At 47.9% G+C, this 21,841-nt stretch overlaps 2 protein-coding genes and 1 non-coding gene across 4 annotated transcripts in view; 1 reads left to right on the top strand and 2 right to left on the bottom strand.

The window, feature by feature from the left end:
- Positions 1-6,437: 6,437 nt before the first annotated feature.
- Positions 6,438-6,509, bottom strand: TRNAP-AGG (transfer RNA proline (anticodon AGG)). The gene has a single exon. It is a non-coding gene; the product is annotated as a tRNA-Pro (tRNA).
- Positions 6,510-14,447: 7,938 nt separating this feature from the next.
- On the top strand, positions 14,448-17,479 carry OPN1SW (opsin 1, short wave sensitive). The gene is made up of 5 exons (XM_016213323.2): positions 14,448-14,802; positions 15,080-15,248; positions 15,540-15,705; positions 16,138-16,377; positions 17,360-17,479. The coding sequence occupies exons 1-5, from the start codon at positions 14,448-14,450 to the stop codon at positions 17,477-17,479; spliced, it is 1,050 nt and encodes a 349-aa protein (XP_016068809.2).
- A 1,660-nt stretch (positions 17,480-19,139) lies between these two features.
- CALU (calumenin) overlaps positions 19,140-21,841 on the bottom strand; it is a 28,556-nt gene continuing 25,854 nt past the window's right edge. For both annotated transcript variants that reach the window (XM_016213372.2, XM_016213371.2), the window contains exon 7: positions 19,140-21,517. In XM_016213372.2, coding sequence (XP_016068858.1) covers positions 21,413-21,517 — 105 coding nt within the window. In that variant the 3' untranslated portion in view covers positions 19,140-21,412. The remainder of the gene's footprint in view (positions 21,518-21,841) is intronic.

Consider the following 21,841-nt stretch of genomic DNA (forward strand, 5'->3'; position numbering starts at 1 on the left):
AGGGGCAGCTGGGGTGCAGAGGAGATTAGGGGACGTGCCTCCGAGCCCTCTGGAGCCCTGGGGTCTTTAATCTTGGAGGAGGAGCTCGGCTTACTCTGCCTCAGCGGCCCCTCGAGCTGCGCTGCGGGGACCCCGCCCTGCACCCTCCTCAGCACCCCCAGTTCCAGGCTCCTCTCCCTTGCACAGACGTAAAGGGTGTGTGTCTCTTTAGCCCAAAGGGGACGGGAGGAGAGAGGCAAGGATGGGAAAGGGGACAGGACCCTGTTAAACAGAGGCTGAAAGGGTGCGGCGGTGGGTGCGGGGAGGCAGGCGTGGGGGCGGGGCTGCGGGAGGGGGTCGAGGCCGGAGCTGCGCCCCTCCCCTCCGATCTGCCCCAGGACCTCGTCGGTCCCACGGTCGCCCAGCGCTCCTGAGCCTTCGGGGCCGGAAGGGTGCAGAGGCCGGCGCTGGAAGCACCGCGGGGCTGCACGGGCGGGATGGGGAGGCTCGGGGGATGCGCTGCGGGGCAGATGCGGCCGGTGGCGGAAGACCCAGCCCGAAAGATGGAGACCGGACCCGAGGGCGGGGTGGGATGGAGGGAGGGAGAGTCGGGGGGGGGGAATTGGGGTCCGCCGGGAGCAGAGGTGGAGAAAAGGAAGGAGCGTTGGGGAGAAGCGAGGAGGGGGCAGCTCTGACCTGGGCCGGGGCAGCTCCAGCTCGCGGCGCCCGCGCCCGCCCCGGCAGCCGCCTCCATGGCCGCTCGCGCCGCCGCCGTCCCCGGGAGCAGACGCCGCAGCGGCGAGGCCGGGACCTGGAGCCGCGCGCGGGGGAGGGGCGGAGGGGCGGGGCCTGGCCGGGCACCTGACGCCGCCCCCGCCCGCCGTCGGCCGCCGCCGGGAAGCCCTCCTTGCCTCCCCGCCAGGAACCCGGGGTCGGCGCGGGGCGCGGGGAGGGGAGGGGAGGGTGCGCGTCCCTGAACGCACCCACCGCCGCGCGCGGGGAGAGGGGCGAGCGGGCCGAAGCGAATCGGGGCTTGAGGCCGCCCCAAGAGCGAGCGGCACGGGGCCCTGGTCTGGCGGTGGGAGCCCCCCGGAGCGGGCTGCGCGCGGGGACGCCCCTGCGCCCGGTGTCCAGGCCGCGCCCCTCTGCGCGCTCAGTGATGGGGGAGGAAGGACGGGGACGGGCAAATCCTCCCTCCTGCTCGCTCCGAACGCGCAGACACCCGGGCTGCCCCCCCACCCCACCCCGGCTGTCGGTGCGGAGCCCCGGCTGCGCGCCCGAGCCCCTTGCGGGGCTTCTCGCGCCTCAGAGTTGCGTGAGGGCTGGGGGAAAGGAGCCAAGGCCGGCTGCGCGGAATGCCGGGCCCGGCTCTCTGCTTCCCCGGAGCCCCCCCAAATCGAACCAGGGGCCCTCTCAGGAGGCCCGCTCCGCGGCCCCGCGCAGCCTTCGCTGCCCAAGACCTCTCTCCCCCGCCCGCCTTCCCACCAGGCCCCGAACCCCGTGGGCTGCGGGCCACGATCCCCACGCACCCGCCCGTGTAGCTGAGCCACGATCCCCACGCACCCGCCCGTGTAGCCGACTCAGAGTGGGAACTGCTGATTTTCACTCTTGTGGAAGCCCAGAGGGCTTATTTCACTTACTCAATGTTTCATTCAAGGGCTGTCTGTCTACCAGGTGCCCAAGGCAGTTGTTCTCACCGCGTCTCTGTAGGTCTCAGCAGGGAAAGACTGGTTCACATTTGGGAACCGGGCGACCCAGCACACCCAGAAAAGTATCAGGAGGTTCCTAAGTCAGGGATGCACATCAGCCCCTTCTCTCGCTCACCCTCTCACAGGTCAAGCGCACATATTGTCCGTGTTCACTCCCACCAGCTCCCAAGTTCACAAGCCCTCCGTCATCCTCGGGAAGGAAGTCCTTTGCCTGGACACCGCCTGCTTATCCTTCAACCCTAAGTGGGGAGTCACCGCGGGGCAGACTTCCCTGAGGCCTTGCCCGTGCCTATTAGAGGCCCCTGTTGTGCTCCACTCTGCCCCCCTTCCCTTTAGGGTAGCACCTGTCACTCTGGGTTGTCAAGGTCAGGTGTTTACTCTGGTGTGTTTTTTTTTAAATCCTCACCCCAGGATATGTTTTTATTGATTTTAGAGAGAGAGGAAGAGAGAGAGAGAGAGAAACATCGATGTGAGAGAGAAACATCCATCTGTTGCCCAGGGTTGGACCCCCAACCTTGGTGTATCTGGAGGGTGCTCTAACCAACTGAGCCACCCAGCCAGGGCCAGGTGGTTGCTCTTCTGTCTGCCCAATTTATGGAAGGTTGGGAAGTATCTTAGCCTTTTTTATTTTTATTTTATTTATTTATTTTTTAATCTCCAGCATCTGACAAAGTACCTGACACATAGAATAAAAGAGTAAAAGTGAATCTTCCAACAGTGCTGTTAATGCTCTGTCTTATTGTTTAACATGATTTCACACTTAGAGAGTTAAATGTTGCCCACTAATGATAACGTCCTGTAAGAGTCTCTCTGTCTCTGTCTCTCTTCTTTCCTCTTTTTCTCCCTCTCATCCCTCTTGCTGGGCACTCTGGGGGATGATGGAGGTTTCATTTGCTCCCCAGAGGTCAGGATTCCACTCCAGACCCTGTGGTCAAAGTGATCCTGTTGTGGGGAAAGGCTGTTGAACAAGCCCATCCAGACCCCTTCCAGAGGGTCTGCTGCAGATACCAGGCCTGTCCAAACTTGGGGAGCAGGACAGTTGTCAGGGATGGTGGAAAGAGGCTGGCATTGGGAGGGTGGGGGCCATAGAGCTCTGGTGACCGGTAGAACCTAAAGCTGGAAGCCCAGTGGCTATTTGTTCTGCCACAGTGCAGCTCCTTCTGGTTCTGGCTCAGCCAGTAGGCTCAGTGAGCACTTGATCTTCACTGCTGACCTTTTGGCTGATAGAGGGAAGGGCAAAGGAGGATGTTGTCAACTGTGACATCCAAGGGTCCAAGCTCTCCTCAGGGAGCTCTGATCCTGGGTATTAGGGCTAATTTCTCCCTGGCTCTTGGGCTGCAGGCCACCATTCACCCTTGATTGGGAGAGCATTCAGGGGAGATCTGAGCCAGTCTATTCTCAGGACCCAAATCTGGGCAAACCCTGGCCAGACCAGCACTGAGTTGAGGATGAGGTGGCATTAGGAGGCAGGAGGAAAAGGCTCAGCAGGTATGGGGGGAAGTGGACTGGGGCCCAGGGATGCAGCTCCAAAGTGCCAGCAGAGGTGGGGGGGTGCCAGTCAGGTGATCAGCTTAGGAGGATGATCTAAATTAATTCTTATAATCCCTGGACTCAGGACTCAGCCTCCCTCCTAATCCTATCCCTGCAGCTCATCCTCTCAGGATTGATGCAGCCATTTATCCCCCTTTACCTTATTTCTAATGCCTAGATCCCTTCATTAAAAAGAAAAAAGAGAGAATCTTTTAAACACACAGGGACCTACAGAGAATAACAATAAATATCCATGTACACACCAATGAAATCTAACTACTGTTCATTTCTTATTTGATTCAGAGATAGCCCTTCTTGTTATAGTTTTACAGTTTTACTCTCTATGCATATATTCACAAACACTACAGAATATTGATTTGTATGTTTAAAAAGCTATCTAAATGGTATTATGTTGCATACATTCTTCTGCAAACTTTTTTTTCTCTCAACTTTTTTTTTAACATTTATTCATGAATTTTAACTTCTGAATACTATTGTGTTGTTTGACTATACCACAACTTATTTATTCATTCTACTAATGGGCATTTAGGATGTTTCCAGTTTATTTGGTGGCATATTTATATGGTGGCATATTATAAACAATGTTGCCACCAACAGTACTGTGCATGCTTCCTTGGCATATATGTAAGTGCTTCTCTAAGGTAGATACCTCAAAGTAGAATTTCTAGGTCACAGAATATGTGCTTAACTTCACTGGTTAAACTTTACTAGTTATTGCCAAATTGCTCTATAAAGCAGTTGGACCAGTTTACACTCTAACCAGTGGCTTTCAATGCTTGTTTAGATTCACTAACATACATTTCTCTACTCACCATTCCTTCTTGCATTTCACTCCTTTCTTCTTATGAAGTATACTCTTTGGTGGCATTTTAGTGAAAGGTTTTGAGTGGTAAACATTCTCAGTCATTGTCTTAAAATGTCCTTACTTCACACCATTTAAATGCAAATTTAGTGGGCATAGAATTTTAGATTGATGATTTTCTCTGGATCTTTTGAAGATATTCTATTTTTTCTTATAATATTTTGTTGCTAATAAGAAATCAGCTGTTCATATAATTATTATCTTTCTTGGCAAACAGGCATTTTTTCTGGTTACTTTTAAGATTTTTCTTTCTCTTCAGTAGTCTGCAGTTTTTCCACAACGTGTTTATAAGCTCAGGCCTGCGTTTTTCTTCCATTTTGGAAAATTCTTAACTATTATCTATTAGAATATTACATTCCCCCTATCCTTTCTGTCCCTTTCAGGAGCCCCTATTTTATATATGGGTGTGATATGCCCTGTATATAAATATATATCTCATTCTTTTCTTCATGTCTTTTAACTATTTTCCACATTTCCTATCTCATCACCTTCCCCCCAAATTTTGAATGATTTCATCAGCTCTATCTTCCAATTCACTAATTCTCCTTCCAGCTGGGTCAAGTCTACTTTTAATACATCACTGAGTTTTTAATTTCAATGGTTTGTCCATCTCTTCATTTTTGTTGTTGTTGTTGTTGATCCTCACCTGAGGATAATTTTTCCAATGATTTTTAGGGAGAGTGGAAGGGAGAGAGGAAGGGGAGGAGAGAGAGAGAAACATCAATGTGAGAGAGACACATCAATTGGTTGCCTCCCACACACGACCGGGCTGGGGTGGTTATTGAATCTGCAACCCAGGTATGTGCCCTTGACTGGGAATCAAACCCAAGATCCTTTGGTGCACCAGCTGGCACTCTAACCACTGAGCCATGCCAGCCAGGGCTCATTTCTTTCTTTCTTCTTTTTTAAAAAGTATGTTTTTATTGATTTCAGAGAGAGGGAGAGAGAGAAAAACATCAATGTTGAGAGAGAGTCATCAATTGGCTGCTTCCTGCACGTCCCCAACTGGGGATCAAACCTGAAACCCAGGCATGTGACCTGACTGGGAATTGAACTGTGATCTCCTGGTTCATGGGTTGATGCTCAACCACTGAGTCACACTGGCTGGGCCAGGGCTCATTTCTTACTGTTTTATCTTTCCCTCTCAATAAGCCGCTTTTTCATAGTACAATATTTTTATTATGGTTTATTTTCTTGTGTTTAATTCTTAATGCTTTTAAATATGCTTATTATACAGTGTTTTTCATGTTCTATTATGCACAGTTCTAGGAGTGTTAATTCTGTTTGTCATGTCTGCTGACTCTTTCTTATGTGGATTACTTCCTTGTCTAGTTTGTAATATTTTATTGTGAGCTCTTCTACAGCAGGTGTGTGCGTGAGTCCATATCTCCTGGGCCATGAAAACCTTCTTACAGAGCTATTTCTTGCTTCTGTGGGACTGCGTGGAATTCCTAGGGATTTCAAGGGTCCAAAACCAGATTTCTGTTTAACTTTTCTGCTTGAGGATCAGCATCATGCAGATAACGTAAATCCAGATGCAATAGAAGCATTTGCTCAGACTTGGGACTTCAGTCTCTCAGGGTTGACTTGTATTTTTCTTTTCTCTGCTTCCTTGGACTGGTGTTTAGTTTTTAGTCTTCTTTCCATGGACAAGGTAGATCTTTGATGTTCTGAGCTTTATGCAGGGGGTCCAGCTCCAGCTCCTTGTCTCTGGTGGCCTGAAGCCACATATCTTATAACCAGAAGCATTAAAATGCAGCTCCAGGTCCCTGGGCATATATCTGTCTGAAACCCTCCATGGGCCACTGTGACAACCTCCACTTCTCTTTTATTTGGCTTTATATTCCTTCCTTAATTCTAATATCTGGGTTTCCTTTTTAAAAATAAATTTTGCAATTGTCCATATTTTAATTTTTAAATTCTATTTTATGCAGATTTCTGTGTGTGTTCAAGGGGATGCTGGGTGAGTAGAGAGCTGCATTAATTCAGTCTGCCCTGTTGCCAGAAGTTCCCCTCTAGATTCTCTTTGTCATTTTTGTTCCTAACCATCTCTATGTCTGTAAAGTGCATTATGGTTTGCAAAAGGATTTCACATGGTTTCTGACTTAATCCCTCAACAACTCTTTGAGATAAATATTACTGTTCCCATTTTACTGAGAGGAAAACCGAGACTCAGAACCATAACTTTAATTCTAGCTTTTGAACTTTGAATCCTATGCGTTTCATAGTTTGCGTTTACACGGAGAGCGAGGCCATCTCTTTGCTTCTACTCTAGAAAAGACAAGCAGTAGATATGTATGTGGTGCGGGCAGAAGGAAAAAAATCCAGGAAAAGCAGGGCTCGTCCGGGATTTGAACCCGGGACCTCTCGCACCCTAAGCGAGAATCATACCCCTAGACCAACGAGCCTGTTATAAATGCCCCTTGCTAGATGTGCCTTCCCTGCCACATCAGCTTCAGTCATAGTTTGTGGTTTCCAGAAGTGGCTTCTCCTCTTCCACACTGGCTCCCAGCCCAGGCCTCTGCACTCCCCGGGCCTCGCCCCTGCTCTCTCCTGCTCCTGCTCCTGCTCCTGCTCCTTCCCATCCCACCCAGAAACCCGGTCCTCCAGGGCACCCCCTGTCTTCCCTGTGATCAGCCAGTCTCCCCCTGGGCTGCCACATGAAGGTCCTGGGGCCGCTGCCTGGGAAGGGCAGAGAAGACGCCAGGCTCCAGCAGCCTCCACTTTCCGGGAAACACAGGGCTGAGGGAGCCTGTCTGGCAACTCCTGCACCCAATGAAGAACCACGCTTCTTTCTTACCTCGTGATCAGGCCACCAAAAAAATCCTCCAAACCTAAGAGCCTCCTAGGTGTGGATGCGGAAGGCTGTCCCAGGTCACCTTCACTAGGTGGAATTTGCTAAGTTCTTCTATTTCTTTATCTGCCAGTTGGGAAAGTAACACCTGCCCTGTCTGCCTTACAGAGTAATTTGAGGATCCAGTGAGATGGTATCTGAGAAAATACTCTGCAAACTATAAAGTGCTGTCCAAAGGAGAGCAGTTATGATGGCATCATGAGGGCAAGGGGAAAAGACTCAATAGGAGAGCCGCCACTTACTGCTTACTCTGGGCTGGGCAGTGTGTTCCGTGCTTTACAGATCTTATTTCTCCTTCTAACAGCCTTGTGAGATTGGTGTCATCCCCATTGTAAGAAAAAGAAACTTGCTTAAATTCAGCTTAGAAGAGGCACATTTATTTGAATCCGAAGCCTGTTTTAAATTCAGTTTACACTGCTACTCAGACATTTTAGAAAACCAAAGATGGGAATACGTCCAACCTGTAAATACACTCCCTCCCTCTGCTGCTGCTGCTCACGGAGGCTGCAGGGAAACCCTGCTAACAGGCCAAGGGTGGCCTGGACGGGGGTCCTCAGAGCCGAGAGTTTCCCAAAGGGGAGTGACTGGGAGGTCAGCCTCAGAAAGGGGGGCCTTGTAGGAGCCCCCGTGGGCTGGCCAGGCTCTCTCTTTTGTGTTTTCACTGCACCGCGTCCATCACACCCGGGGACCCTTGCTTACTTCCAGGGGGAAATGTCCTCTGAGAGGCTGGGAGCTGCAGGGGGCAGAGACTTGTCTTATTGGCCTTTGGCTTCTGCCCTGTGTTTAGCACTTGGCAATCCTGCTGAGAGTACAAACGATTTCCAAGGATTTCTGTGTGCTTGGCCTTGTGTAAGCACTTTACAGGTCAATCTCATTTAATCCTGCCACACAACTGTTGTTGTAGACACCACTTAGCAAATGCCCGTGGAATGAATGAATGAATGAGTAAAAGTCAGGAGTTTGCACCAAAAATCACTAGTACAACAGATATTCAGGTGAATTCTCATCACTTGGCTTGAAGTAGAAACCATGAGCCTAAAGAAACCAGTCCCTCTCTGGATACGTAGGAAGAAGGGATCCACTTTAGAGAATGGATTTGCCAGCATTCCTTTGTATCCAGGAGATAAAATTTCATTATCTCCACCCAGGAGTATCTGGACCAGACAGTTTTCTCTGCTTACTAATCATGGCCAGAGAAAAAGGCAACAGCTCATCTAGTGTAAAGCCAAACAGTCTTTGCTGGGTAGCTGTTCCCCAGCTTTAAAGTGCCTTATAAATGAAAGCACACTAAGGCATTGTTCCATTACCTCAGCAGACATTCCCTAAATTGTTCATCTTGGTGGGTGTGCCAGGGAGTGAGGTTGCTCCTAGCAAGGGCTCCTAGGGGGATTTTACTGAGAATGTTTCAGGGCTGAGGCCAGGGTTGGGCCCCAGCCAATGCTTCACTCTAGGGGTGCTATTGGAATTTGAGGCAGGATCATTCTTTGTGTGGCCTGTCTGGAAGAAGGTTCTGCCCACTAAATACCAGTAATCTCTCCTCTGCTATTGTGTCAGCCTTGACACCCCAACACACACACACACACACACAAACACACACAAACACACACATACACACACTTCCAAATGGATGTGGGCTTCTGGGAAGAGGAGTACTGCCCTGGTGGAAATCCATTGGCACCTACCATGTGTTCCTCCACCCCAGGTTAAAATTACTGTGGCCTTGCTCTAGGCAGTGAAATGACTTTTCTCTGCATTTAAAAAAGCCACAAATGGAATTCTCTGAGGGAGAATCTACATCTGAGACTTTGCTCCTGGTCCTCCCAGGCATGAGGGGGCTCTTAGGCAACTCCTTGGATGATTCCTCATTCTCACAAGAGCACGTCAACCTCTTTTTTAATCTCATCACTTATATGGAGAGCCTTATGGGTCAGTAGTTAACAGATGACACTGTCACAACACATCATCTCAAGCTCACTGTGAGCACTTTATTTTTTTATTTAATTTTTTTTATATATCTTTATTGATTTCAGAGAGAGGAAAGGAGAGGGGGAGAGAGAGATAGAAACATCAATGATGAGAGAGTCATTGATCGGCTGCCTCCTGCACGCCCCCAACTGGGGATCAGGCCCGCAACCCGGGCATGTGCCCTGACCAGGAATCAAACCCCGATCGCCTGGATCCTAGGTTCACGCGCAGCCGGGCCACTGTGAGCACTTCAACATAGACAATAAAGAGACTGAAATTGTTAAAGATTTTGCTTACCTTCATTCAGTCATCAATTCAAATGGAGATTGCAGCCAAGAAACCAAGAGTAGGCCAAGACTCCAAAGGGCAGCAGTGGACGCATAAGGAAAGATCAAGAGCAAAGATGTGTCATTAGAGACCAAGGCTAAGATCATCCACACCCTCATGCTCCTAATTACTATGTACAGATGCCAGAGTTGGACAGGGGAAAAGGCTGATAGGAAACAAAAATAGATTCATTTGAAATATGGGGTTGGAGGAGAGCTCTGTGGATGCCCTGGACCAATAGAAAGTGGTGTTCTAGAGCAAATTAAGCTTGAAGCGTTGCTGGAGGCATAAATGACAGAACTGAAGCTGTCCTACTTTGGGTACATGATGAGCAGGCAGGGGTCTTTGGAAAAGACAATAATGCTGGGGAAAAATAGGAAAAGAGGAAGACCAAGCACAAGATGGACTGACTCCATAAGAGAAGTTATAGGCATGAGTCTGCAGGAGCTCAGCAGGGCTGTTGGGGACAGGACATTGTGGACATCACTCAATCATAGGGTCACCAGAAATCGGAGCCACTCAATGGCACATAACACACACACACACATCAAAAACCACAGCAAAAAGTACCCTGGCCAGGTAGCTCAGTTGGTTAGATAGAGCATCGTCCCAATAAATCAAGGTTGTGGGTTTGATTCCCCGGTCAGGGCACACACAAGAAGCCACCAATGAATGCGTGAATAAGTGGAACAGCAAAGTGATGTTTCTCTCTCTCTCTCAATCTCTCCCTTCCTCTCTTTCTCTAAAGTCAACTTTTTTAAAAAAACATAACAAAAAGTGAATGCTGATTGCCTCTGGAGAGGGGAGCTGGGTGGCTAGGAAAGAAACTTACTTTTCACTCTATGTATTGAATTTTGAGCTGTGGAGATATATATAAAATTCACTCAAAACAGAAATTAAATTATTAAAAAACTAAGCAGAGCTCAGCAGGGCGTGGCTCAGCGGTTGAGCCTCGACCTAGGATCCAGGAGATTGCGGTTCGATTCCCGGTCAGAGCACATGCCCGGGTTGCGGGCTGGATCCCTGGTGGGGGGCATGCAGGAGGCCGCTGATCAATGACTCTCTCATCATTGATGTTTCTATCACTCTCCTCCTCTCCCTTCCTCTATGAAATCAATAAAGATATATTAAAAACACACACAAAAAACAACCAACTAAGCAGAGAGAAGCAATCATCAGAGAGAATAGGGAGAAATGCATTTCAACCCTCCAGAGAGCTGAAACGTCCCCTGGCTCAGAGCAGCCCAGCAGAGCTGGCACTGGCCCCCATCCTGAGGGTTCTGGCTTATGCCCACTTCCAACTTTGTGCTGAGTCCATATTGAGGGGTAATAGTCAGCAGCTGACCCAATCCTGTGAAACTGGTGTCTACTCAAAAAAGTTGTTGAGGACATTGTTTATTATATCATGCCAGTGTCTCCTTTGTGAAGTCTACTCCCAAGAACAGTTGGCTTGCATTTACTTTTTGGACACTGCATTGTATAAATGAGCAGCTGCTAGAAAGCACGAATGTGGTCCATCCATAGGGACCTCACAGGGTGGTCACTTTCAGTTTCATTCGTGTCTCTTGGACTCTCCACTGTCGTTCCTCTTCTTCTGCTCCTGCATTTGATGCATGATTTCCTGTTGTGTTCCCCATATTCCTGCAAGCCTGCCTCCCTTATACTATTCATGGAAATAAACTGTTCCTGGAGTAAACTCCTGGAGAACAGTGGGGGAGAGGGGACCCTGAAACTCTTTAGAAAACAGGCTCTTTTGCTAGGACTTTCCTTTTTCCTGGACAGTTAGAATGACTGGAAAAACAACTTTTCTCTTGACTGTTTTCCATTCAGTTCTGGGCATTTATAAGTCTAAATCTAAACCACTGGTTCTCAACCAGAGGGGAGGGGAGCAGGGAGTGATTTTGACTCTCAGAGGACTTCTATGTCTGGAGACATTTTTGGTTATGACTCGGGTGGTGCTGCTGCTATTAGCATCTAGTGGGTAGAGACCAGGGAGGCTGTGAAACATCTCGCAGTGCTCAAGACAGCCCCATGATGAAGAATTGTCTGACCCAATATGTCAGTAGGGCTGAGGTTGGGAACCCTGGTCTAAATATACCCAACATGATCTCCTGTGAAGCCTTAGCGTATTATCACGTTCCTAAATTAACAAAGTGACTTTAAATCTGAAAAGGGCACTATATATGTTAAATATACTTAAAATGTCTCCTGTTTTTATATCGTTACCTTGCTTCTTTACCCCATGCTCCCTGCCCCCCTTGCTCCATGGCTTCACTGACTCTGTAGTTTTTTTGTCCCTTGCTTATGTGTCAGTGAGACTCTAGGCCTTGGGTAAGGCTCTTTTTGGCCTAGCTTCTGCCCCCTCTTAACTGGGGCTAGGTTGCCCCTAACTTGGGCCCATTGCCTTTATTTATTTATTTACTTACTTACTTACTTATTTATGTATATATGTACTTATTTATATTGACAAGAGAGAGAGAGAGAGAAACATCGATTTGTTGTTTCACTTATTTATACATTCATTGGTTGCTTCTTGTATGTGCCCTGACCAAGGATCAAACCCACAACCTTGGTATCTTGGGATGACACTTTAACCATCTGAGCTCCCTGGCCAGGGCCTGCCCTTACTTCTGAAGTGGAGTGGAATAGGGTGAGAAGGGACTGTCTGGAAGGTGTCAGAACAGGGAGAGGTGAAAGGTGCAGCCACCTGTCCTGGACAGTAGAGTAAGAAGGCCTGGAGTGTCTTTCAACCACATCATTTTGGATGGGAGCCTAAGCCCAGGGGCTGCCCTTGCGGGCTCCTGTCAGAACTGTTTGCAGAGGTGGGCACCTCAGCAGAGCCCAGCAGACAGCTGAGGCTGACTCATTCCACTCAGCCCAGGGGCCATGTGCCCTGCTCAGGGACTGGCATTTCAAACACTGCCTTCAGGGGTGGCCTCTGGTCCTGGTCCTAAGGGTCTGCCCAGGGCAAGGGTTGTGCTGACTCAGGCAATCTAGTGGAGGCCAGGTGGTCTTGCAATTCCTGGATCCTTAGCTGGATCTCTGCTGAGAATGTTACCTGTAGGTGAGTGTCTGTGTGGAGTGTGTGTGTTAAAATGTCAGTCTTTCAGCTTGGCCAGTGTTGCTCAGCAGTTGAGCATCAACCTATGATCCAGGAGATAGTGGTTTGATTCCCCTTCAGGGCATAAGCCCTGGTTTCGGGCTTGATCCCCAGTGGGGGACATGCAGGAGGCAGCCAGTCAATGACTCTCTCATCATTGATGTTTCTCTCTCTCTCTCTCTCTCTCTCCCCCTCTCCCTTCCTTTCTGTGAAATCAATAAAGACATATTTAAAAAAAGAAAAAAAAGAAATATCAGTCTTTTAGAAGTGACTGACAAGTCTCCATCTAGCCTTTTTAGCTCAGGATTCGAAGGCATAGATTTTAGTCGTAAGGTGTGGCCTGGTGGGAGTTTCAAATGGAGAGGCTGAAGTGTTTGTCCAGCTCCTTTAGCTTGTGGGAACTGAACTCAAACTCTTTCTCTGCCGCAGTGGGTCGCAGCCCAAATCTCTGCTCAGTTTTCACACCAGCTCTCGCCTTTTGCTGGGGTCCTTGGAGATGCTCCATGAAGAACTCAGCAGTCAGCCTAGGATTTGAGGGGAGTTTATATTCAGATTTGAAGGCTTCCCTTTCTGTGGCCTCCGTCATCGCAGGAAGCTACCTTCTATTTTCAGCTGCTCTGGAGTCCCAGACTCTATCCTTCGGCTCTTCAAGCCAGCAAAGGCTGAGGCTTTCTGCTTTCGTTCCAGCTGTTCCTTGTCATTTAGACTGAGGAGTGCCCTGGGGAAAAAACCATTTAAATGTAGATAGTTCCTCTCATTCAAGTGTTGGGTCCTTTCAGTTTCTGCCTGTTTTGGGGTACTTTATAGTGCTTTCAAGTTATTGTTTTCCATATTTTATACAGAGTTTATAACTTTTGTCTGGGGGGATTCATCTAATACATACTACTCTGCCATTACTGGACCATTCTTTCACTTTTAATTTATCTATATGTAATGTGTGTCACTTTTAGCTATACATTAAAAAAATTTTTTTTATAGCTTACGGAGGTGGGGAAGAGATAGTCACAAGGGCTGAAGCGTAGTGTTGAGTGTAAGTGTAGGTGGAGCTTACAGCAGAGCTGGAGTCCCTGGGGTGTGCTTCACAGAAGGGGTCTGAGCGAGTTAGGCTGGGAAGGACCTGGATGGGCAGACAGGAGAAAAGACTGTGGCAGCTTGGGCACTGCTGAGCTAAGGGCAGAGTCAGGCATGAACATGGGACACTGAGCAAACCGACCTCAACTTGGCTGGGGTAGCCTGAGCAGGAAAGGTATACTCTTGGGGCAGACTCAACATGAACAAACAGGCAGCCTGGGGCGCTTTCGACCTCTAGGCATTGTCAAGTTGCCCTGTACCTTCCCTGAAGCCTGTTTACCAAGGCGCTCCCAGGACATCCCACATTCCCTGCCCCTTCCTGCAGCCCGAGGCTGGTTCCCAGGCTGGCTGAGAGCCAAGATCTCTGGAGAGGGAGACTTAGGGGCAACTTCCACAAAGGGGCAGATGGGGTGCAGACACCTACAGGGATAGCGTGGTGCCAGAAGCTAAAGGAGACAGGTGCCCTCGAGAGCTCCATTCAAAGGGGAAATAAAAAAGTGGTAGAAGCCCTGGCTGGTGTGGCTCAGTTGGTTGGGCATTGTCCTGTGCACCGAAAGGTTGCCTGGGTTGTGGGTTTGATCCCCAGTAGGGGGTGTGTTGGAGGCAGAAGATGGGTGTTTTGCTCTCATAGAGATGATTCTCTCTCCCTACTTCTCTCTCTTTCAAAATCAATAAAAAATCTTTAAAAAGTGATGTAAGCATCTTTATTAAATATGGGGCAGCATCTGCTAGGCCCTGGTGGGCTGATTCTTGTCTATTCCAGCTCCAGTACTGCACTCCCATGTCTTTGAGCCCAATCTTTTATCCTCTGAAGAACATACGATCGGCTTTGGGGCTGCAAAAGGAGGTTTAAGTGGGGGCTTGGGGGGCGTCTCTAATCCCAAATGTTGTCCTTAGGAGGCTTAGGATCAGCACTGATTATTCAGGGAACCCAGAACTGGGTTTGGAGGATGGGTTCTTTGGAGAGGTGGGGAGAAGTGGTGGGGGGAGGGTAACCTATAAGAGGAATCAGAGGGGGTGGGGACACCCATGAGCAAAATGTCAGGGGAGGAGGAATTTTATCTGTTCAAGAACATCTCCCCAGTGGGACCGTGGGATGGGCCTCAATACCACATTGCCCCTGTCTGGGCCTTCCACCTCCAGGCAGCCTTCATGGGTTTTGTCTTTTTTGTAGGGACACCACTCAATGCCACGGTGCTGGTGGCCACGCTGCGCTACAAAAAGCTGAGACAGCCCCTCAACTATATTTTGGTTAATGTGTCCCTGGGGGGCTTCCTCTTCTGCATCTTCTCTGTCTTCACCGTCTTCGTTGCCAGCTGTCAGGGATACTTCATCTTTGGCCGCCGCGTTTGCGCGTTGGAGGCCTTCCTGGGCTCTACAGCAGGTACTGCAGGGGAAGCGGGCTGCGGGGAGGCAAGGGACACTCTGCCAGGGTTGGAACCAGGGAGCAGGCTGTCGGCCTGCAGTGCACCCCGAAAGAGGAGCCTGGTGCTCTTTTGCATATTGGGGTACAAAGCCCAGACTAGAAATTTGACCCACTGCGCCCCAAACTCTAACCATCAGTCCAACCCTGTCTCCCCGTGCTTGCCCCACCCCGTAGTTCACTCCCCCTGCCAGGCTGGCTGGCCTGCCTGTCCCATTACCTTCATGTTTCACCACAGGTCTGGTGACAGGCTGGTCGCTGGCCTTCCTAGCCTTTGAGCGCTACATTGTCATCTGTAAGCCCTTCGGCAGCTTCCACTTCAGCTCCAAGCACGCGCTGCTGGTGGTCCTGGCCACCTGGGCCATTGGCATTGGGGTCTCCATCCCGCCCTTCTTTGGCTGGAGCCGGTGAGAGCGCAGGCCGGTGATGCTGGCTTAGCTGGGAGCCCAGGCTGGGGCGGGTGGGAAGAGTTGGGTGGAACGTTTTTGTCTTTGACCTCTGCTTTTTAAACAACTGGTGGAGTGGGTGAGAGAAGGGGCTGGGGGAGACAAGTCCTAAAGTTTACTCTGCAGTTCGAATTGCTTCACTGGTGAAGACAGAAAACCCTCCTCGCCCAGTCCCTGGGCATCCTCCGCGTTCTTGTGGGGGGCCCCCCCACAGTGAGCAAGGGCGCCCAGAGGGTGTCTGGTCCCTTGCAGGTTCATCCCCGAGGGCCTGCAGTGTTCCTGCGGCCCCGACTGGTACACCGTGGGCACCAAGTATCGCAGCGAGTACTACACGTGGTTCCTCTTCATCTTCTGCTTCATCGTGCCTCTCTCGCTCGTCTGCTTCTCCTACTCGCAGCTGCTGGGGGCCCTCAGAGCCGTGAGTGGCTTTTGTGGGGGTCGGGGAGGGGGCGGGGGCTCCAGGTGAGAGGGAAGAGCGGGCGAGTGTTTAGAAGACATCTGGAAAGGCCATAGCCAGGTAGAGGGGATATCCAAAAGCAAGGAAGGGAGTGGGGATAGTCAGAATGATGAACGGGGGTGCAGAATGAAGCGGGGTCATCCCTGCTCAAATAGGGGTGTCAAGGCACGCATGTGATCCCTTCCAGTGTCACAGACCAGAGAGCCGCCTCCGTCCTGCCTTCCTCCAGGGAGAGCCGCAGGGACTAGGTCAGAAACTGGGGTAGAGCAGAGGCAACTGGAGCAGATGCGCCCCTGGTAAAAAAAAAAACACACACACAAAAAAACGTCCAGAGATCTGGGAGTTGAGGGCTGGGGAGAAGAGGGTGTGATGTTTTCTCTGGGCTCTGCCCAGGTTGCAGCCCAGCAGCAGGAGTCAGCTTCGACCCAGAAGGCTGAGCGGGAGGTGAGCCGCATGGTGGTGGTGATGGTGGGATCCTTCTGTCTCTGTTACGTGCCCTACGCTGCCCTGGCCATGTACATGGTCAACAACCGTAACCACGGGCTAGACCTACGGCTGGTCACCATTCCCGCCTTCTTCTCCAAGAGCGCGTGCGTCTACAACCCCATCATCTACTGCTTCATGAATAAGCAGGTAAAGCATCCCCATTCACACTCCTGTGGGACCCCGCCCGTAGGCCTGGTTCTTCTCGGCAAGGACTTGTACCCCCAAGTACCTCAGATGGCACTAAAGGGTTAGGCCTGAACAAGGGAAGCCGCAGGAACCCTTAGTAGCCTGGGGAGCCCTTAGTAGGCACAGAGGAAGGTGTGGCCATCGAGACAAGATCATAGCACCCAGGGAGGACAGAACTTGAACCATAAAAACTGAGTTGCTCTAAAGGACAGGATAAGTGAAAAGGTTTCTGTTTTGTTGAAAAACGAACAGGTCAATAGTTCCCTTACATTCTAGTCCTCCCAGGCCACGAGTTTTTAATCCTTTCCTGTTCAGCTTCTAGGCTGCAGGAGCATATGTGAAGCACAGAAATCACAGCACATGCATAAAAATCTAAAGCAGTTTATCATCTGGAGGTACCAGGTGGCCTATCCCTGAGTTAAATCCTAAATCTGAACGAAAAAAACAAACTCACATGAATCTAGGAGAGTTCCTGTCTTGCAGGGCACTCAGCTTTGAGAATTATTAAGTTATTTTGTTTCTTCAGTCCCAGAGATGGATTAAAAATGAACTGAAATCTGGATGGAAACAGAATTGGCAGTCCTTTCCCCATTGGAAGGACCTTTTAGGAATGAGGGAGGGTGGGTGGGTGGGGGGACCTACTCTAGGGCTGCTTCTCACAATGCTCCTAGGAAGCAAGCTAGTTAATGAGGTTTCCCAATAATGAGCCAGAATGTGTAGGATTATTGTAGACAAGGAGCGGGAAGTCCTGGGCCGGAATCTAACTAGTCTCGGGGCTGGGAAGATATATTTAAAACCACCCTAGGAGATCCTGGGTATAAGGCATTGCTCGAGGCTTTGGGGAGGCAAAGAATGAGCTCTTTCCCCCCATACTCCCTGATGTCATCTCCTTTGCACTGGGTCTGCCAAGGGGGCCATCTCCAATCCTGCTCTTTCCCTCCAGTTCCGGGCTTGCATGACGGAGATGGTGTGTGGGAAATCCGTGACAGATGAGTCTGACATGTCCAGCTCCCAGAAAACAGAAGTTTCTGCTGTCTCTTCTAGCCAAGTTGGCCCCAACTAAGGTGCCATTTGCAGCAACTAGGATTTTACATTTAAGGAAATTTCTACTTTCTCTGCTAAGAACCAAACTGCTAACAACACAAAAAACAGACGGGAGTGATGACAATTTGGGGAATCAATTTCCCATTTTCCTATTATTCCCTTCCTGCCTCCAAAGCTACTGTGCCAGCTGGGTCCATCTCAGAACACATCAAAGGCCACTTCAGCAATCATCAGTTTCTGCTCCTAAGGCAAGATTGGCAAGATTCGTAGCCCTTGCAGAATACATCTCCACATACAAGGCAACTATAAAGGAGTATGGTTGAGTCTTCAGTGTATGGATAACAATTATCTTCCTTTTTTTTAAATCCTCACCCAAGGATATTTTTTCCATTTATTTTCTTTTTCTAGAGAGTGGAAGGGAAGGAGGGAGGGGGAGAGAGAGAGAAACATCGATGTGAGAGAGAGACACATCGAAAGGGGCCAAGGATTGAACCTGCAAACCAAGGTATGTGCCCTTGATTGGGGATTGAACCTGCGACCCTTTGGTCCCCCAGCCAACACTCCAACCAATGAGCAAAACTAGCCAGGGCCAATTATCTTCCTTTTTAGTAACTTTTTTTTCCTACTGGGGATCTGTTCTGAGATGATACATTCTGAGGAAACAACTTAGAAATTGGAGAGACATAAAGAAAAAACAAGTAAAACCTTTAGTAGCCCCAAATATGAGTTTGAAATAATTTCTTTATGCTATAGAGTATATGCCAATCATCACTATAGCTCTGGCAGGAACAGCCATGTTTATAAGCCCGAGCCAGTATGAATTATTCCAGGTGTTTCCTTTCCCTCTCCCCTCCCATTTGGCTGAACCTATATATTTGTCTTAAGAGGTATATTTACTAAAGTCAAGTTTAATTCAGTTTATGTTCTAAAAATACAATTGCACATTTTTAAAAAACGTTTTTACTGATTTCAGAAAGGGAGAAACATCAATGATGAGAGTCACTGATCGGCTGCCTCCTGCCCGCCCCCTACTGGGGATCAAGCCTGTAACATGGGCACGTGCCCTGATCAGAATTGAACCATGATCTCCTGGTTACTGGGCTGACACTCAACCACTGAACCACACCAACCAGGCTAAAATTGCACCAAAATGTTCAAAAAACTTTTATATTTTATACTACTCTTCACATGAAAAAGAGCCTTTTTGAAATAAAAATCAAGATAAATGTGTGTAGATTCAGGAATGGCTTGAGTTTGATCAGATAACTATGTAATGGGAAGAGAGCAGGATTACAGCTATAGTGAGGATGCTGGATTTTAGGAAGAGTAACCAATTTGGAAGAAGGCAGTAACTTCTTTAGTTGAGGGGTACGTCAACTTTCCAGGAGAGCTTTTTTCTGTGACATTTTATAGCACTCATAATTCTGTGCAAAGCATTCTATTTCTTAAGAGAATAAGGGCGGGTGGGTGGAGGGGGAGAGTAACCAAAGAATTATATACATATACGCACAACCCAAGGACAGAGACAATGGTAGGGAGAGGGACTGGGGAGGGGGATGGGACGGGGTGGAACGGGTCATTGGGGAGAAAAAGGGACATCTGTAATATTTTAAACAAAAATAAAATTAAAAAAAAAAGAGAGAATAAAGGCCACACATACCCCACAATGAATGTAAACAGTTTTATTTAGAAACAGATAGGTACCTGTTTGCATTATAGAATATAAAACTTGGTTTACACTCTATAAAAAATAATCAATATCCAAATTCAAGAGAGCTAGCATTCACAGGACACACAATATGGGTGTGCAGCTACTGTCCATCAGTGCCAGGCTTTAAACCAAAAAAATAATCCAGGGGGATTAGAGATTAGAGTACAATGTTTGCTGCTTAGCACCCAGCATCCAGGTGCTGTCTCGGCAGATGAAGGTTTGCTTTCTAAGTGTGACTTTAACGTAAGGCCTGGGTTCTCTTCCCTTAGAGAGCCAGGAGGCTCTCCTGCCAGTCATGATGTGCTCTAACTAAGCCAGAGTTGGTGGCATTGATTAGTTATCTCTGGTCTTCTTAACAATAAAAAGTGGGGAATCTGGAGGGCAGAGAATTTCCATGCCCCCTATGCTGGGATTAAACTTAAAAGAGTGTACCCACTCTCAAGAGCTCAATAAAAGGCTGGGGTGAAGTTACATGATATCTGGCTTTTCACCAGCCCAAGTAGCCCACCTCAACATGATCGTGGAAGACCAAAGAACACACCTAAGTTCAGGTTATAATAATCACCCAGCACCACCCGAATATTATCCAGAAAGATATATGAAATAATAAAGGTTAGATATATATATATATTTATCTTAGTAACCTGAGGGCTAAAAACTTGGAATATAATAAACTCTCTCAAAAGAGGTCCATCTGTAAGAAAGGGACCAAAAAGACAGTTTGTGTTATGTAAAATAGGAGTAAAGTGAGTTGGGAACAGAGGACAGTTTCTTCAGCTCTTTCTACAATGTCCCTCTCTTTGATAAGGATTGGCAATCTGTTGATCCAAGATAAACTTTTAGTTTGGCAGTGGGAAAAGGGGCCTGTGGGTGGGGTACTAGTGAGTGACAGGTCAAAGGCAGGAAGGGTAAGCAATGGTCCTCAAACCAAAGAGCCCTCTCTGTAGGCCCTCTCATCTTTGAGTCTGAGCTCAAGCTCTCCAGCTGACACAGAAACAGGCCTGGTAGTAAGTGGTTAGCATTCTGAGGTATGAGGATCCCTGGTAAATTCAGCAGCATGTGGTTTTTGGAAACCAGCCCACAAAATAAAAACACTGCAACTGAGCTCCTAACTAATACTGCTATTTAACCACTGTCTAAAAGAGAAGAAAAAAAAGTTCCCCACTACATTGGGAGGTCCTAAGCTTTCATATAAGGTGGTCCAAATAATCTCTTTATCTTAGTGTTTCTTAAGAGAATCCTTATTCAGTGATCATTTCTCTTGTTAAAAGGCACTTTCAGTGACATGATTGGAAAGCACCACATTTTAACCGCAGTGAAAGCAAAATTAATTCCTGGGAACATCTGGGAAAATAGGAGCCAAATGGGGCACTTACATTGATTCAATAGGCAAGACAGTCTAGAGAACTTCAACAGATGCACACCCAGAAAAAAAGTGTGTGCCCTGAAAACACTTGTAGTTTTCCAGCTGTTTCTATGTATAGCTCTGTAAAAAGATCACACTCACTACTTGATTTTCAGGGCACTGGCCCTAACTCTTCCTACCACAGCTGTGCTTGACAAAATTAGCAAACAGCTAGTCCTACAGAGGGAAGGAAAAAAAAAAAAAAAAGGATGAATGAAATCAAGTTGAGCCAAGCTTTCTTACAGCACAGGAATCTGTCCTTGCCCCAATAATGCCAGGATCAGTTGCTGGAACTGTAGCAACTGAATAAAATATATGGCCCCTACTACTGATGAAATAACCTTTTCAATAGGCAAGATAATTATTTTTCTAAATATAAACTGTGGGGTATATTTTTTCTTTTTTCTCTCTTCCAAACATTTCTTATTGATCTCAGGCTTAAAAAATTAGGTAAGTCAGAATTATAAAAATTACATGGTAAGGGTTGAGAAAGAGTGAAGGGCTAATTTTTGCCTATAAGTATGAGTTGAGGATCTTGATCCTTCATATCATACTCCCAACCAAAGAACAAATACAAAAATAAACACCATGTTATACATAATACAAAGTGTAAATCTACAAACACAAGTGTACTAATTAGTTGTTCCTCAGAAGCATGGTTTTCCTCCAGTCCCTCAGAGAGGAGAAGGAATGGGGATGGGATGGTTTTCGTTATGTTTTTTCACGTCTTAAAAAGTTTGTAATAACAGTCTCAGTAGCGCAAACAATTTCATGTGAATCCAGAAGCTGTAAAAATAAATTATTTTTGAAGAAACGTGGGTTCCTCTGTCTGCAGCTCAGAACTCATCATGTCGTACTAAGGCCTCACCAAAATCTGTGGCCTGGCTGCCCACAAATAAATCATACTTGTCAACAATCTCCTCCTTTGTAAGCTTGCCATCCTGAAATTAGAGAATAGTGAATTGAGGTAAATATATTTCCCATTCCAAATTTAGAAACACTGCTATAGAACAATCAATAGTGGTTTGGCAAGATTTAAAACTCTAGCTGCCAATAAATGAAATGTGAACTCTACCCCGCCACCCTTGGCCTGTACACACACACACACACACACACACACACAGACACACACACAGACACACACACACACACACACACACACAAATAATAGCAATTGATACCTTTTTCTTATCAAGAAAGTTAAAAGTGGAAGGCTAGTAATAATATAGCTCAATAACTAAATGCTAGAGATATAGGTTTTTAAA

Source organism: Miniopterus natalensis, chromosome 10, assembly GCF_054644295.1.
Source record: "Miniopterus natalensis isolate mMinNat1 chromosome 10, mMinNat1.hap1, whole genome shotgun sequence".
NCBI classification, from domain to species: Eukaryota; Metazoa; Chordata; class Mammalia; order Chiroptera; family Miniopteridae; genus Miniopterus; species Miniopterus natalensis.